The sequence below is a fragment of the Corvus hawaiiensis genome, chromosome Z (genome assembly GCF_020740725.1).
Source record: "Corvus hawaiiensis isolate bCorHaw1 chromosome Z, bCorHaw1.pri.cur, whole genome shotgun sequence".
Taxonomy (NCBI): Eukaryota; Metazoa; Chordata; class Aves; order Passeriformes; family Corvidae; genus Corvus; species Corvus hawaiiensis.
This window is the reverse complement of record NC_063255.1, coordinates 55,248,917-55,266,847: the sequence shown is the minus strand read 5'-3', so window position 1 is coordinate 55,266,847 and position 17,931 is coordinate 55,248,917. Positions and strand designations below refer to the sequence as shown.

Sequence of the window (17,931 nt, the reverse complement as noted above, 5' to 3'; positions counted from 1 at the left end):
ATGTATGAACTGTGTTTCCACAAAAGATTCTACAAACAAAAAGCTACAGACAGGTCAGAAGAACAGTGAAAACATACTGACTTCTGAGGCTGTCTGTGTATGTATTTTGGACATACAAAATGGTCCACGTACTTTTGCTTTGCTTTGTTTATGCACTAAACTCTCAAGTCAAAGAACCTATGAGGCAATACATGGATTTCACTTTAAGTGGTGTTAAAAAAATGAATGAAATTATCAAATGTTCACCTGTATGTTCACGATTCAGAAAGAAATACATAGTATCTTTTAAGGAGCATGCAGCCACTCCAGAATTTAATTCTGTAATTTGTCAAAATTCATATCAAAAACACACTTATCACACAGATTATCATGTACAAATGAAGTTTGGTACACCATCTGATGACTATTACAGATTATTATAGACTAAAATACTTAAACAAGATTATTAGAATAATCTGATAGTTTTAATGACCATGATCATATACCTGTACTTACGAACATAACATGCTTTTAAACACCAAAGTGATTAACAACATCTGAATTTTTAAAACTTATTTGTTAACATAACCACAACAGAATTCCAGTTCTGTTGCTCAATTACTCAGGGGACCTTTCTTAGAAACGAAACACTCAACATGGGGTAGACGTGACTGAATGATTGACTATATAAGCTGCTGCTTACAATGAATAGTATACATTTAAAAAAAATTGCTCTTCTCTTCTGAGAAGTTTTATGTCATACTTATCACATACTATATGTATGTCTATATAAGAATATGTTTCACAGTGTAGAATAAAATACTTATTTTCTTAAATCATATTCAAGAGTATTAGTCTCTTCCACTGCCACCACTTCAGCCTAAAAATTGTGTAACCCTTCTCCTCAAGAATATAATTTAAAGTGGAAGTGTTCATCTGTAATCAAACTTTAGACCTAGAGGAAGGCAATTAGTTGCTTTCTAATAGTGTTAAAAAACCCAACAAACAAGTGTTTCAGCTTTTTAAGGAAAGAATCTTTAAATTCCTAAAAGCTTGGAAAAATTTCTTTCAATTTTCAGTTTCATATGAGAAAAGGCAGTGAAGGTAGGGGATTTGTTTAGCAACACCAGCATCAGCTGTCATGAACAATAAAAAGTAAATGCGTAAAAGGAGCTTCTTTTTAGTTACCAAGATTGTTTTTTTCAGCTGAGAAGGTGCAGCTGCACCTGATGACAGCAATGGTTGCATACTGAACTCAATGCATTAAAAGCCTGGAAACTCTGCACTAGCTCGTGGCTATGGCTGCAGTGGAGTAGCTGGCAAGAGATAGGAATTCTCTTCCCCTACAGCAGCAGTCTTTGTTATGATGTGCTCCAGCACGCGAAATTGGCAGCCTCACAGGCAAGTGGTCCTTGCCCAGAAGTCTGCATGGCCACAAGTCTTCAAGTGTGCTTATGGTTTGAAGAGACTATACAGTGCCTTCCCAAGCTGCGTACCTGGAAGTGCTTTGGTCAACTATTCTCCTTAAAGCAGCTCTTCTCCACAGGGTCGAATCATCAGCTCCCTGTGAGATGTAGCCCCTGAGAAACTGCAGACAGCTCAAACTGACTTAACCAAAGCTTCAGCCAGACCCTACTGCCCACCTGCACTGAAGTATTTGGAAAAAAAGAAATGGTCAGAGAGCACACTAGGCATTTCAGAAGCTTTTTAACCTACATGTGGAAGATCACTTAAAATTTCTGGATGTGGAGCTAAAGAAGACATATTTAAAGTATATGCATACGCACCTTTTTTTTTTTTTTTCATTTCCATGTTACATCTGGTTATCACAGTTAGTTTTATGATACCTCTGAACTATCATGATAAAGTTGTTTGGAGTAACATGAACAACAGCGTACAATGCCTGCCAGCCTGAAATAGTGGCTAGTACAGCAACCATCATCTTTAAAAGTGGAGAGCTTGTCCCCAGTGACTACACATATCCACAGTAAATGATCCATCATTACTGGCACACATGTCAGGCTGAGGAGCTCCACACACTCTACTGGTCAGCCAGCTGCTCCATAGTGGGATACCTACTCATCAACCCCCCAAAAGAAAAAGAAAATGGAAAAAAAAGAAAAACAAAGATACAGCCAGTATGAATGAAACAAAACACAGCAAGTATGAGTTGGGAAAAACAGTTTTCCAAGAACTGTTTCACCCTGTAGACTTTTTTGTGGACTTAAGATTACTACCACCTCAGAGACCTTTTCAGTGAGAGTCAGCATGAAGGTCGGCCCTTAATTTTCATCATAATAGGATACATAAAATGTTGCTTTTGTTTAATATTAGAGTATAACATGTAAGGTGCAGAAAAGATGGATGCCTAGAAAGTAAAGTTTTCCTCTACTTCAGATCACCAAGGTCTTTCACGAAGCAAACAAGTGATTAAGATTAGATAAGAATAACTTTGTTTTGGTCTAAGAGTTTTCGGCAGAGGATGGTATTATTAAAATTTACTGATTGTCTAGGTTTCATGATAGGAAAAAAATGGCCATGAAAATACTTTCTTTTGTTACTGAAGAGAAGTATTATTAATACCAGGGCCATATAAGCTTATGAAGCTAGTGGCCTGGAAAGTTGCCACCATGTGGCTGAAATATTTCAGTTACGCGGTTCAAATGGCAACAGCTGCTTTAAATTTAAAGGGCAAAAATTAAATAAGCCATGACTTCAGTGGGAGACAAATGAGCCTTAAGTTTGCTTCTCCTACCCCCTCTGTATTTAGCTTCTCCTCCACAGCCTGCCTGTACTGAATGTTTGTTAGAACTGACCTTGGTATGTCTCAAAAAACACTCAGAAACCCATGCTGCCAAATCCACTGGCCAATTGTTTTTGAAAAGGGGATACTGTTCCCCTTTGGACTTAAATCTAGCCTCATCCTCACACCAGCCAATACTCTCCCAGCCTGTATTTTCCTCTGCTGCAGCACATCCAATGTAATCATGTTTAGTACTTTCCAAACAACAAAGCAGATGTTCCCTGTAATGCAGATTTTGAAGAATGCACGTAAGGCTTAAACCAGTGACAGTGTAATCCACCAAATGCCTGCAAAGGAATCCACATTGACTCTGACTAACAAGTTTTCTTACTGAAGTCATTTTAGGGGATGCCAACATTAAGGATAAAATATGCAGAAAAAAGGCCAAATATTGCCTTGAGGGACCTACTTGTCAATGCACCAGAAATTATGCACAATGACTTTTCTTCCAGAATCAGTGGAGAATTACATGTAAAATATACCTTTTGCACTTAAAAACATTTTACCAGCAAACTGTTTCAAATTAAACCCAGATGAGTAAATGTAAAGCAATGATGTTTTCCCTGGGTTCAGTAAAAACAGCTGGTACTGCTGCTATTAATCCTGTACATGTGCGTTAAAAAGTCTTGTATGTCTGAGAAAAACAGTCAGTAGCAATGTACAACAGCCTCTGGGGCCTTTGCCTATAGCATAAAAACCAGACTATTTGCTGCCAATGTGTGTATGCATGTATGCCAAATGCATGCATGCTTACAGCTGAATGCATTTATTCACTGATATTCAGTATTATTGATACTTTAAAAATCAAAAGCCTCATAACTAGTATTTCATACTAGTGAATAACAGCAATCCTACTTCAAGTTTTGTTTTACAACATGATGCTAAAACATATACATCAACAACACACAGCATACTACTAATTTCAAGAAATTACTACCTGTAAGCTGTATAACTCTTACAGCAAGGACAAATAAAATAAGCCTTGAAACACCATTTTGGAAAGTATTGTGTTCATATCCATCACTTTACCCAAAGAAAGGGCTCGTGAAGGTTCTAGGTAATTCAGACCTAGAATTTGCAATATACATTTATCCCTAACATTAGTAGCCCAGAGCTGTTTGTTTCAGTCCAGTGTGATGGCAAGTCAGTATATCTCTGAAGTTTGCATGGGAAGGGAATTTCTGGTGAGACTCTATGAGCTCTGTCATGAATAATTTGTTTTCTGGAAGTGCTAAAACCTGAAAAGGCCTTTCAGGTTTCTTTGTTTTCTGTTCAGTCTTCTGATACTACCAGATAAGAAAGAGCTGAACATCCCCTTATTTTACTATGTATATTTACACTCCCTTTCTCTACTGCAAGTAGAGAAAGTAATTACTTTGTAAGGTGCAAGGGTTACAGAGATACTGATTGAATTGAATTTTGTACCTATTCCACGCACCAATCATCGCCAGAGGTGAACTGTGAATATTGGAATGTATTTCTCACTTGCTGTGAGTCAGCTGCAACACATGAAAGCCTAGAGCCAAAAGTTAGCTGTGTGAAGACCACTGGGTTTACACAAGATTGTTTTGTTTGGATACCTAGTTGGATGACTTTCAGTTTTTTTTCATTTTGCACCGAGGAAAAACTACTGCATGAAAATGGAAGAGAAAACTAAAGAGGGATTTCTTCAAACAGAAAAACAAAAGCCTGTTTCATAACTAATAAGAGAAACCTGCCTCACACTGGTTAGCAGAGGACAAATTCTTTGTTCAGTGTAGTAGTGCAGCAGGGAGATACAGATGTGTGTGCCTATGTGCTTTATCAGCAACCTATGACAGCACTTGCAATGAAACACAGGAGGTATTCTAGAGGACCCCAAAATTCCAGGACAACTTTCTCTCCATTTGGTGAATTACTGTCTACAGCTTAAAGAGTATTTTCAGTTTACCTTTTCTTTTAAATTAACATAATCTCTAATGAAAATGTGTATTCACACTTCAATCGGAACCAAGCCCATTTGAGCTCCACCTGTCTCCAAAACAGGCTTTTTGTTTCCTTTAGGATGAGGAAGTATGGACAAAAAGCAGTCTGGAAAGCAGGCCACTCCCAATTCATTAAAAGCCCTGAGGAGCAGGACTAGGGATATTAACTTTTGTGAAGACTTGAGCATGATGGCAGAAGAGTTCTCACAATACAGGTTTGATACATGGCAGTTTTTGCAGTTTCTGATACACAACATCAGCTAACATCAACTTTTCTATGGGAGCCATGCTCTATGTCTAGCAGAATGGCAGTCATCTAAATCAAGTCACCAAGAAAAAAGAATTATCTGTCATATTATGGTCCCATCAGGAAGATTTCTAGCCAGCTGGAAAAGTATACAAGCATTTCTTATGGTAAATGTAACTTACTTTCACATTTGGAACTGGGGTAAAGTTTGGAAAGGTTTCTGATGTTTCTTAGGGCCATAACCATCTCTGGGAGGTAGTGTTCTTGACAATGGATTTAGTGAGATTTACATGGGAAAGACTGCCAGTGTTTTCTTTGAAGAAAATTTCTGCTAGTAGACCAGGGAAATAGAAACATCACTGAGAAGTCTTTCAGTTTGCTAATGATTCAGTCCACTTACCAGGGACATAGATTGCACTAATGTTGGAAATGACACACTGGACAAAGAGATACTTGTCTGAGTTCAGTCAGGAGAAAAAAACCACAATTTGATGCACAGTGACAGTTTCTCCAAAAACATAACATAGAGGTGACAGGATGAGGAAGAAGATTGATCTGTCTTAGCAGTTGTGGTTAAAATAGCTGGACATTTGAAAGCAAGTATCCATCACTGCACTGATGGCTAACTTTTAAAAATTTTTGAAGGTGATGACTAACTTTTAAAAACTTTAATTTGCAATTTACAAGTGAAACCTTTCATTTCAAGCGCCAGTGCTACTTCTCAGTGTTCTCCCACTATGAGCCTTTCATGGATTGAGTATGTTTACTTTGAAAAAAAGGATTTGGAAAGAGGTAACATCAGGGGCCTAAAAAAAATAGTGGCAAAGATATCCTATTCTATCTGATTTTCACTGCTATCAAGAGAAAAAAAAGGATAAGGAAGGAGAAAAATAAAAAATAAGTGGCAATACCACGTAGAAACACTTTCATTCAGCTTCCTTATGAACACTGAGCCTGTTACTATTTTCTTCACGTTTTCCAGCCATCTAATAAATAGTGAGCCACACAAGAACCATTGAAATTGACTAATCTTTGTCTTGGAGTTCAACAGTTTTAACACTACTCTTCTACTGTCATATTTGAGTTAATTTGTACTTCGCTCTGCCCATCTCTCTAAGAAAAAATAATTAGCCTGTGTCTTCTAGCAACCCTACTGTAATGACTTGACTGCTCTTTGCTGACACTGACATCTCAGTGCAGGCTCTGCATGCTGACTGTACTGTGAAATTGGGTTGTCATACTATACCTGTTGGCCAAGAGCTGTGACCTAGTTCCAGAAGGAGAGGTTAGGTAAATTGCCAAGTCTCCACGTCGAGGGTGAGTAATAGTGATACGCACAACAACATGCTCCAAGTAGATCACATGGTGGTTAGGATTATCTGAACAGCCAGTGGCTTTGTAAATTGAACGGACAACGCTGTCAGGTCGTATTGTTCTATAATAGAAGCGTAGTAAACAACATCAGCATTTCTTGCTTTTTGTGTAAAATACACAACCCCATCTTTTTTGCTAAGCAGAGAGTGACAGTGTTGGACAACTGAGAAGTCAGTAGCCTATCATCACTAGTTTTAAAATGCGCTTCCTAGCTGAAAATACCACTACAGGGTAATTATTTTACTGCAGATAATGGCTAATGGCAACTGCCTGGGTTTCTGTTAAGCACATACACAAGGTAAAATAGGAATAAGCCTTTGGGACAGAGCATTATTGTGGATTAGTGGCCAGCTGAGAATTGCTGAGATTGTCATGGGATCACAGCTGGTTGCTAAACCCCAGGAAATGCCTGGCATAGCTGGTTCTTGCTTACGTAACAGCAAGTACTACATGTTAACTACCAAAAGGCCCCTGACTCAGTTGGTTTAAATTGGCATGACATCTTTGCAGACTATACCAGTTACAGATCAAGCCTGTCAAATATAATTATCAACAATAATCATAATGCTTTGGAAGTGTGCCTTATGATTGATGCTGTCTCTATATCCACAGAGTACACATAATAGAATTTTGCTTTTAAGCCTGGTTCTATAGAGACCCTTTCTTAGCAACTGAAAAGCAGTTTAGTCTTGGCCTCTGAACTAGAGACTCTCCTAAGACTATATGAGAGACACAATATCATACAGTATTGAAAGCATATTTGCTTGTTACTTCCTGGACTGGTAAGTCTGTAGTCTTCTTGCAAACTTGACAGAAATGCATTCAACCAAACATTCTTCTTCCTCGATGCATCTTCTATATAAAAATCCATCATTACCCAGCCTGGCCTGTTTTGTACCTTCACCTTCTGCAATGTTCTTTAAACTAGGGCTTTTTCTCATGCACTACTGGGACCAATGTTTACAGGCAAATGACCTGACATCTGCAAATGTGACAGAGATCCCTGGTATGGCTTAAAAAAGGATACATTATATACAATGCAAGGGAGGGGTAAATTATACCCAATTTCTTTCCATAAGTTTATGCCAGCAAGGGTTTTGGTAGCGGGTATTACTTGATTTGCCGATCTGTGTTCTCCACACACACATGCTGCGGAGGCACTGTTGTCCACTTTTCTGCTTCTGTCACCATTGCTTCAGCATCCATCAGTCCAAATCCATAAAGGTGGCTCACTGCAAGGTATAAACAGAATGGATACATAGCATAAACCCTTGGGTTTCATTACAGACTAATTCCAGAGTGTCACATCCTAACAGGAGTTACTTCTTTTCTCTTCTTCCTTACTTTCATTCAAAGCTCCAAAATCTCATTGCCAGGAACAATAATGATTATATCTAATTTGTTCAACAAATCTGTTCACTGCTTTATTACAGAAGTGGCATGAGGTGCTACCTACATTGCCCTACCATGAGAACTACAGAATGCCAGGGACTAAAATTGCCTCTGACTGCCTTTTGTCCATGTGCCTTAATTTAGCTCACCTCTCTTGTATGACCAGGGGCTGAGCATAATGCATGAGAGGAAGGTTACTTCCATTACTCAAATACCAAACACATGCATGGCTATTCATGGAAGGTAACCGAGATAATAAATTTAAGAAGGAACAGAGCATTTTGTAACTGTTGTATTCTCTGAACTTCCCTGAGTGTACGCAGCATGTGGATGCTTTCCTGTTCCTGTACACAATATGCTTCCCATTGGCCAACCAACCAGATAGATCCACCATCTCCCTAAAGCTGTCTGTATGATGAGGGTGAAAAGCACTTACTGAATCAGCTGTGTGTTTTTGGTTTCTGTTCTAATCAAAACAGAGACTTGCAAAAGGGTTTTGATGAACTGGAAGAGCTGCTAGCCATGATATTCTGTTGTGACAAATTGCTGCTCTTGATAAAGTTCTGACAGCAGAAGGTGAAAGAAAAAAGCTTCCAAAGGGAGGAGTTTAGATTGCAAATATTAGTAAATCAGTTTTTCTTGCTACCACAGACAATGCCACCAGGAAATCCACAGAAGTAAGTGCTATTTTAACCAGCGATGCAACAAAGCACAGTGTAAGTCCTTCCAGCTGCACTTTGTAGATGGTTTGTGAAAGCAATCTCTATTCATTGCCAAACCAAAATTCAAAGGATTCTACCCGAAAAAACCCCAACCATCTCAAACAAATACAGTCCAATGCATAAAAACAACCAGCGCCTAAGGATCTCATCTTCCAAACATGGTGGTATATAATACTGTCTGAAACTGCCAGCTGAAAAGGATTCTTCAATGAAGAATACAGCAAGGTGTAGTGACTATGTAATGGACTGGTTTTCTTCCCATATCCTTCCCCTTGAGCCCCAAACCAAAGCGCACATAACACGGAAATATTCCTTTGGAGACAACTACATGTATCTCTTCTGCCAAATGGGCAAGCACTGTGTTCCAAAATGAAACTAAAATATATGAAAATAATTAAATTCAGCCCTCCTTCAGCCTTCTGAATTCTCTTTTATGTATTCGAAAAACAAATGGAAAGAGATGTCCTATTTCTACATGTGGGTGAAGCAGACAGAAGGAAGACAAGGAAAGCTTAGATGAAGAAACATTTTGCATTATGAAGAAGATTCCTGTGATGGAAATGTCCTTAGTGTTAGACGTCATCTTGCAAATACTGCATCTGATAATGAGTGCATATTTATCTGTGAAGACAGATGTGTGTTCTTACACTAAAATTTTAATTAATAATCCTTCTGTCTGCTCTGAAGGAGCAGGAAGAACAAGAGTCTTAACTCACATGGTCTGTAACTGCACACAGTTACTCTGTATAGTACATTCAAAGAGCGAGGGATTAAATTTTCATGAATGGAAATTTTTTGCAGCTAACCCATGGAAAATGCAATATAATTCCTGACAGTTAGCAACTTATGTTGAATGAGAGCTCAAGACATCCAGTTTTGAAATGCTGTGTGTTCAACCCACCTACTGAGCTCAAACAGCCAAATTTCTCCTCACCTCACCTTTTCTTAACCAGAAATAAGGGCAGAAAAGCACTTAACACTGCCACCACCAGCCAGTGACCTTCAGATGGAAACTCATGTGACTTTTCAGCTATTTGCCCCTAGAATTTTTTTCCCTAGTACGCACATTAAAAATGCAAATAAAATCTATAAAGTGAACTTTCTATCCTTTCTACCCTAACAATTACTTGGAAGACAGATTTTAGGAGAAATTTTATTCCAGGAGAAAAAATTACCACTGAAGGTTATGTGGCTATTTTAATTGTTCATGATTCAATGTTTTAAATCTCTTGCATGAGAGCAGCAGTGTAGTGAGAAGTTCTGCACCTCATGGGGTTTTTTTCACAGTTGAAACAGAAATATTTTTTTTCCTTGAAAGGCCTTCCAATTGAAATAAAAACCTCCTGACAGACAGGGGTACTCTTAAATCCTGCCATGTGGACCAACATTTGGCTGTCCAAAACATTTCCAACTCAAAGCCCTTGATCCAGTGGGTTGGTTAGCAGCTGAAGGTACCAGTAGAGGCCCATAATTTTCAAAGACTAAATTACAGCAATTTAGGAAAGAATCACAGAGTTAAACAAAGTAGTTGTGTCTTAGAGAAGAAAACAGATTTTGCTGTCTACTACCTTCAAATTGTGCTCCTCCATCTGTGTACATCCTAGTATTCCTGTGAGCTATATGCAAAGGTGCCCATGCCAAAGGTTAAAAATTACCTGATGGTCTACATGGAACTATAAATGTCTTCTGGGAAACACGTGGAACTGCCACTGATTTGTATGCAGAAGATACTGAGTTGACTTTGCTAACCCAGATTAATCAAAAGCACTATCTGAACAGTAATGATGACTGCAGAGTGAGATAAGCAGACTGCAAGTGCAAATGCCTCCAGACCTCGCACCTGCCCACTTATACGCTCTACATTCTCACTGCTGTGAATTGCTACTGGGCTCAGTTGTTGCTAGAAATCATTAAGCATGTCAGAGCCATTTCGTAAAAACGTATTTGTCTTTCACAAACAAAATAGGAATATGAGGTTGGTACAATGTAAGCTGGTGGCTGAGGAGTAGACTGTTGCTGTTATTCAGCTGAAGATTTGGAAAATGGGATCTCCTTATGTGACTAAGGTGTCCATTGATAGAGCTGTCTTGAATTCTCTCTCCACTCAGGCAGCAATGCTAACTGATCATTTATGTATCTGCAAAATCACAGGCATACACAGAGGCTTACAGATGCAGGGCATGTTTCAGAGAAAAACGTGCCTCCAACAACATGAATCTTTTTACCAATAAAGAAAACAACATTTCTCAGTGCTAAAGTCCATTTATTTACCCCTGGTGCAATTCCTTCATTAGTGCACCATGAAAATAAGGCCTTCTGAGCTGCTGGAGAGACTTGCCCAGCTTTTTCATAATCTCCTTGTTTTTGTCTGAAATTGCTATTGAAAATCCAATAACTTTCTCATTTACATATAGAGAGTATGCAAAGCTACCTTCAAATCTAAAGTTAAAATGTATAGGCCATTTGACTTGACTATGAGAAATATGAATGGCTGGTGTTGATAAATCATAACAGAGAAAAATGCAGACTTCAGAAAAATTGGGCCCAGACACTGAAAACACAACATTTCCAGTGTAGCGAAACTTGATTTGTTAGGCTGCAGTTTCATTGCCTATCATCAAGATGTCTCATCAGTAACTTACATGCTAAGCCTTTCCTTGCTATTTCACTCCTCTGACAAAAGCCATGCATAACATTTTCTCCTGACTGTATTTTTGGCCTTTTAGATATCGTATTCTGTGTACTGTCAAAGCAGCATTTGAAATACAAATATTTTGTATACACATATCAAATGCTAAATCAGGAGAGAAATGGTAATAATTTCAGTGTGACAAATGAGGAACATGCAGCTTCCTCAACTAGATTAATCTGTTTGATATGTGAACTATTATGTTCTGTCCATTTATGCTACTACAGGATCTTGATCCAAAATGAGATTGACAGAATAGGAGTCTAAAATGTCCATTAATACTATGGTTTTCTTAAATGTTGCTTAGCAGGTCTAGAATACATGAGCCTCGAGTTACTCTCATCCCACAAATACTTTCAACCGACCAACACCAATCTTTTACATTTGACATTTTAATTGCAAATAGAACGAACTAATTCTATAATGCTTTAACAATTCCATATTGTTTTTCTGTCATTTGCTTAGTATATTGAAATGTTTCAACAAGGAAAACAATTGTCTAACAAGAATTAAATGGACAAAAAGGGGAGAAATGTTATAATGGCATGGTTTAAACCATTTTGTTTTGTCATGTCCTATCTAAGAGAACACTGATCTTGAATAATAATTCATCGTTTCAGCCATATTCCTATTTCATGTCAATTTATGACCAGTAATCTGTGATAACTGAGTGTGATTTCTGCAACACATTACTGCTTTACAAGCCAATAACACAAACATGCAAGAATGTGCTTTTTCCTTCTTGCTTTTAAAACCAATTCCCTTATGGTTTTCAAATTAAGTGCATTATTTGTGTTTCTGTATTTTACACAGAACAATCCCTCAATTTTTGTACTTAAAACCAAATGAAACAGCAAACTAAGTCTTTCCTCCCCAAAGAATTCCCTGAAATCCAGGAATTTTTAAAGACTCAGTATGGATGCAGGAAGACTGAGTTCTTACACTTGTCACCACACTAGAGAAGGTTGTGAAAAACAGAAAGTTGCTCAACAGATTTGTCTTAAAAGTGGCAGCTACAAAGATATACAGTGAAAATCTGAAGGGCCTTTATATCATAGAATCGGAGAAGCACAGAATGATTTGGGTTGGAAGGGACCTTTAAAGCTCATCTAGTCTGACCTCCCTGCTATGAGCAGGGACACCTTCCACTACAGCAGGCTGCTGAAAGCCCTGTCCAACCTGGCCTTGAGGCACTTCCAGGATAAGGCATCCACTGCTTCTCTGGGCAACCTGCTCCAGTGCCTCACCATCCAAATCATATAATCACAGAACCAGAAAATGTTAAGGGGCTGGAAAGAACCTTAAAGAGCAACTAGTTCCAACGCCCCCTGCTGTGGGCAGGGACATCTCCCACTCAGGTTGCTCAAAGCCTTATCCAACCTGGTTTTGAACATTTATGGGGTTGGGCATCCACAACCTCCCTGGGCAACCTGTTCCAGCATCTCACCACCCTCACAGTAAAGAATCTTTTCTAAATATCTAATCTAAATTTCCCCTCTTTCAATTTGCTCCCATTATGCCTTGTCCTATCACTACAGATACTGATGAAGAGTGACTCTATGGCTTTCCTGTAGGTCCCCTACAGATAGTGCAAGATTGCTATGAGGTTTCCACATAACCTTCTCTTCTCCAGGCTGAACAGCCACAATTTCTCAGACTGTCTTCGCAGGGAAGATGCTCCAGTCCTCTTACCAATTTATCAGCCCTCCTCCGGACTTGGTCCAACAGCTCCATGTCCTTCTTATGTCGGGGATTGTATGTAGCACTCCAGGTAGGATCTCACCACAGCAGAGCAGAGGGGCAAAATCATGTCCTTCAACCTGCTGGCCCCCCTCCTTTAGATGCAGTCAAGGATTGGGTGGGCTTGCTGGGCTGCAAGTGCACACTGCTGGCCCATGTTGAGTTTTTCATCAACCATCACCCCCAAATCCTTCTCCAAGGGGTTGCTCTCAACCACTTCTCGGCCCAACCTGTGGGTGTATCTCAGATTGCCACAATTTGCTTTGTTGAACTCCAAGAGGTTCACACAAACCCCTCTCTCAAACCCGTCAAGGTCCCTCTGGATAGCATCCCTTCCCTCCAGTGTGTTGACTGCACCACACTGCTTGGTGTTGTCAGCAAATTTGATGAGGGTGCACTCGATGGCACTGTCCATGTCACCAACAAAGATGCTGAACAGTACCTGTCACAATACTGACAGATGAGGGACACCACTCATCACTGGTTTCCATGTGGACAATGCACCATTGACCACAACTCGTGTGTGGCCGTTTAGCTAGTTTTTCACCCACCAAGTAGTTCAACCATCAAATACATGTCTCTTCAATTTGAAGACCAGGATGTTGAAAGGTACAATGTCAAACACTTTGCACAAGTCCAGGTAGACGATGTCAGTTGCTCTGCCCCTACCCATCAATCCTGTAGGCCCATCATAGAAGGTCACCAAATTTGTCAGGCATGATTTCCCCCTTGTAAAGCCATGTTGGCTGTTACCAAGTACCCTGTATAAAAATGTCCTTCATTATGTCCAGTCTAAATCTATCCTCATTCAATTTAAAACTATTGCCCCATGTCTTGTCGCTACAGACCTTCATAAAAAGTTTCTTTCTGTCTTTCTTCTAAGCCCCTTTAATATATTGAAAGGCTGCAATAACTTCTCACTGGAGCCTTCTCTTCTTCAGGCTGAACAACCCTACCTCTCCCTGCCTTTATTCATAGAAGAGGTGCTCCAGGCCTTTCAACATTTTCATAGCCAGAAAGGTGCTAACACAGTACTTAAAAAATTGCTTTTACTGAGCTTCCAGTTATGCCTATGTCTATTTCTGATTTTTGCATTAGTACCAATAATTCCTTCAGTAATATACTAACCATGGCTTTACCTGATAATAGATTTGACAAAAAAAGACGAGGCTTCTGGATTTTACATTTTTTTCTTTCTGCCAAAAAGCTCCTATTAGTTGATAAAATAAAACACAGACTGTCCAGAAACACTAGCAGGATAGCTAGTAGAAACTAAACCTCCAGCAGCCAGTATACCTTTGTGAGTAGCTTGTATGCAACTCTTACAATGCTATGAGGCTTTGCAGTCATTTAAAAAATAGCCTTAGAACACACCATCTTAAAACATTGAGAAACTAAATCCAAGATTCCATTTGCCTTCACATCCTGGCAGTTTTTATCTATTTCAGGAATTTAAAACTCATAAATACAAGTGGTTATTAAATAGACATTGGTTGACAAAAGGCGCTAAAAGCCAAGTACACTTTTGGGCTATCAGTCAGGCTCTAGCAACAGCATGTAGCACCCAAATAGCTCCTGCCTCTCATGAGCGTCAGCAGCTTCCAGGCAGAGGTCCTTAGTCTTGGGATTCAGCTGGTCCACAGTCAGCAGCGAGCATCCATGAGTACCAAGTACAGCCATAACAAGTTCTCCCACGGCCACAGTTCCTGATTTACTTCTCAGAGCTTGTTTAGGAATGAGTTAAGCAGGTTAATGAAGTCCTCAGAACACAGGGTGCTCCCACATAGACTGTGCCCTGCATATGGGGGTATCTTACCCAGAGTCAGATAAAACATCAGTGAGCTTTGCTGAAAACCTCAGCAGAGTGACCAGGAAGACTGGCTTGCTTCTCCTCTGCCTCTGAAGCAGCAGAGTTGTGATAGAAACAGAAAACTAACTACTGCTGACTGGTGATTGCTATAAAAATTCTGCAGCAGGATTCTAAGACTTCTCTGCAGCAGCATTTGGCTGTAAATCATAAAGCCATAAAGACATTAATCTATATCACTTGAAGTAAGATGGCTTGTGTGAATGGAATAAATCTGAGGATTATATGCATTTAGAAGGGAGAAAAAAATGTTTGCTGAAATGAAGTTGGCTAAGGAGCATCTACAGTAATAGAAGCTATAATTTTTAAACTAGTGGTAGTCTTTATAAATTTTTTTTTCCAGAAAAAGCACAAAGATCCACTGGAAAACATGGTGGTTTGCAACTTTTCTTTCAAGAAAAAAAGGTATTTTGTGACTGCACTGTGCATCACCTTGTAAAAAAATGTACCCATCTCCTCTATTTGGAGCAAATGTACCTAGGAGGTACATTTAGGATTCCTTGATAGCTCAAAAGTAGACAAATATAATGTCATTCTATCAAACAATAAAAACACCTTTTGGTGAGAGTGTGCTAGGCTTCATCCCAGAACAGATGATGACAGGTGAGTCAAAGGCACAGTAACTGGAAATCCTGACAGATTGTTAGCAGAAGACACAAAGATAGCACCTCTGTGCTGTCAGATGTATCAGACCCATGGCACCCTTCTTGTTCTGTCTCGCACAGAGGCACTGTATGTCCTGAAGTGTTGGAGCTCCAGCAAGATATTTACACTCAAATTAATTTCTGACTGAACATGCCACTGCAGCAGATTTCGGCAGAAAAAGGGTATATGAGCATGCAGTAAATCACAAAAAAGCGTTTTGCAAATTGTTTAATAATAATGATGCTGAATAGAATACCTAGAGAAATTATTAATTAACTAAGCCAATTTCACAGTACCCCTGTGGAGCTATGTAATAGACGCTGACGAGTAACCTGAAGCAAAAGAAAGTTAAACAGTAAGCCAAGTCTATAGAGATAGCTGGCCAGTAATGTCAGTAACAGACCTTGCGGATGAGGTTCTGCATCCCCTGACTTAAAAGCAAATCCTCGAAAGTTGATTTTTCTGGAGAGGAAAAAAGGATACTGTAATAAAGGACTTCAGGCACCTAACTGAGCTGAGTCATCCTATGTATGCCCTTATCTTTCCCTATTATTACAAGAAATTCTACATCCTGACAGGATATATTAAGTGCTTAAAATACTACATTGTAGCTAGTGTGATCTGCTTCCTAACTGGCCTGAATCCTAGTTCTGTTAAAGTGGTAACACTCTGATATAAAACTACTGCCAGCTTTGTAACTATTGAAAGACATTATAGCAATGCAACAGCAGCAAAGAGCTTTGGTGTTCACAAAGGCAAGTGCTTGTTCTTTTAAAAAGACAGACCTACCCCATTCAAAAGATGTTTGGATGGATACAAGAATGGCTAGATATTTGCCTAGAACATTCTCACAAGTGTACCACATTGAGAACTAGTATATAAAGAGGTCATGCAAATGCACGTAACTTCCAAGGACTTTTCTTTTAAAATTCAGTGTTCAGTATCTGTAATTAAAGCCTTTTGCTTTGCAGAATTGTATCAATTTATCAGTCAGTTTTTAAATTCACCAATCCTGGTTCTTCTTTCTTAATACTGCAAAATAGAAATTTACATTTCACAGTAAGCGGAAGACTCTTATGGTTATGAGTCCATAGGGGAAGACTTTCAAACCTCCACTTCCTCCCTGCCCCCAATCCTTTACAGGGTTTTCATAAAGGAAATAATGTCAAAGGTTATCACTCTCATGGTGTGCATCCTGTTAGTGCTGTCAGTCCACTTGGCAATGTTTGGAATACTAGGGAGCTGCAGGGCACAGCAATTGTGTATAGCTTTTTATCTAAGACAAACAGACATGAAGTTATCTCAGTTGTTGAGCTGAGGCACTAATTTAAATTCTTTGTCTGCTGTGCTGATCATGGTTAGGTGACAATTCTGAGTGCTACTACAGTAGAACATTAAAGCCTAATTTTGCCTTTTGCCGGCTGTTACTCCTGCTTTAGAGCCATTTAATTTACATTTCAGAAGACGTGCAAGTTTGACTTACAATATATGATCCCAGGAAAGCAACCAAGTGTAAGACAAAATCATGATGGATGTCCATCCATTTTTCTTTATGTATCCCGACACAGGCTTGAAGCTTCTCCTTAAACTCTCTTTTACATTTGCAGCTTCATTCATTCATTGCTCTTCAGAGAGAACAGAAAACAGTGTTGCAGACCCAAAAAGTAAATGAGAAGCTTTGATAATGAAGAATTTGAGGCTGGGAAAAGTAATGATGTCTGCCTGACTTCTCTGAAAGATTCTCTCTCCTACTTTGTACATCACCATTTCTGGAACTATACAGACAAATTACTGATCTTATTTGTCTTTCAACTGGAAAAAACATTGTCTGTAACCTCAGTTTGGTCGAGAAAAAAAAAATCAATAACCATGATCTAGGCCACATAGTTCAAGGTATTTTCCAGCTCCCTTCCCCAAATCCCAAAGAGGTATTTCAGTTCTTACTCAAGGCTAGCAGAACTCAGCTACCTGGCAATTTGTTTGGGTTTAACATATCAAGCTCTGAAAAATTCCTAATGCAATTTTAGTATTAAGTTAAAGAAAACTTTATTTATAGCCAGGAACTGCTGCATGCAGGAAGGAAACGAGTCACCTTGAAAGGTCACAGTGACCATCCAGTAAAAAGACAGTAATTTTAAACTTGCTGCTAGAACATGCATGTCTTTAATGACTTTTCCTCAGCTATCTTAATTTCCAAATCCCTCCACAGATTTCTCTAGCTGCAGCAAGGATTTCTGTATAAAGCACTTATAAAGGTTATGATATTGACCTGTGACTCATGCAGTATTTAAACGTGGATGAGATTCCTGAGGACACAGACCCTTTCAATCATAAATGTTCTATCAGTGCTGGGGGAGACACTTCCAGCCACTGTTAGACTAGCTAGTAATTTTAGCTAGTTTACTTCTCTGCTTTCCTGGTGCAAACTAAATGCTGCCCTGACTTTAAACAACTTCCAGTCAGGAGCTATAATGCAAAAAGTTCAGATTAATCTAACCAGTTCAGCTAA

General features: G+C 39.1%; 1 protein-coding gene across 6 annotated transcripts in view; it reads right to left on the bottom strand.

Moving 5' to 3' along the window:
- The window catches only part of PCSK5 (proprotein convertase subtilisin/kexin type 5), a 229,397-nt gene that overhangs the window by 72,439 nt on the left and 139,027 nt on the right, over positions 1-17,931 (bottom strand). For 4 of the 6 annotated variants that reach the window (XR_007200827.1, XM_048290931.1, XM_048290928.1 and 1 more), the window contains exons 11-12: positions 7,482-7,599; positions 6,240-6,428 (exon numbers count right to left, since the gene is read on the bottom strand). Coding sequence is in view for 5 of the 6 variants with exons in the window: in XM_048290931.1 (XP_048146888.1) it covers positions 6,240-6,428; positions 7,482-7,599 (307 nt within the window). In the remaining variant the exon portion in view is untranslated. Of the gene's footprint in view, positions 1-6,239; positions 6,429-7,428; positions 7,600-16,905; positions 17,048-17,931 lie in introns of those variants that run through there. The other 2 variants (XM_048290929.1, XM_048290930.1) reach the window with 2 other exon arrangements.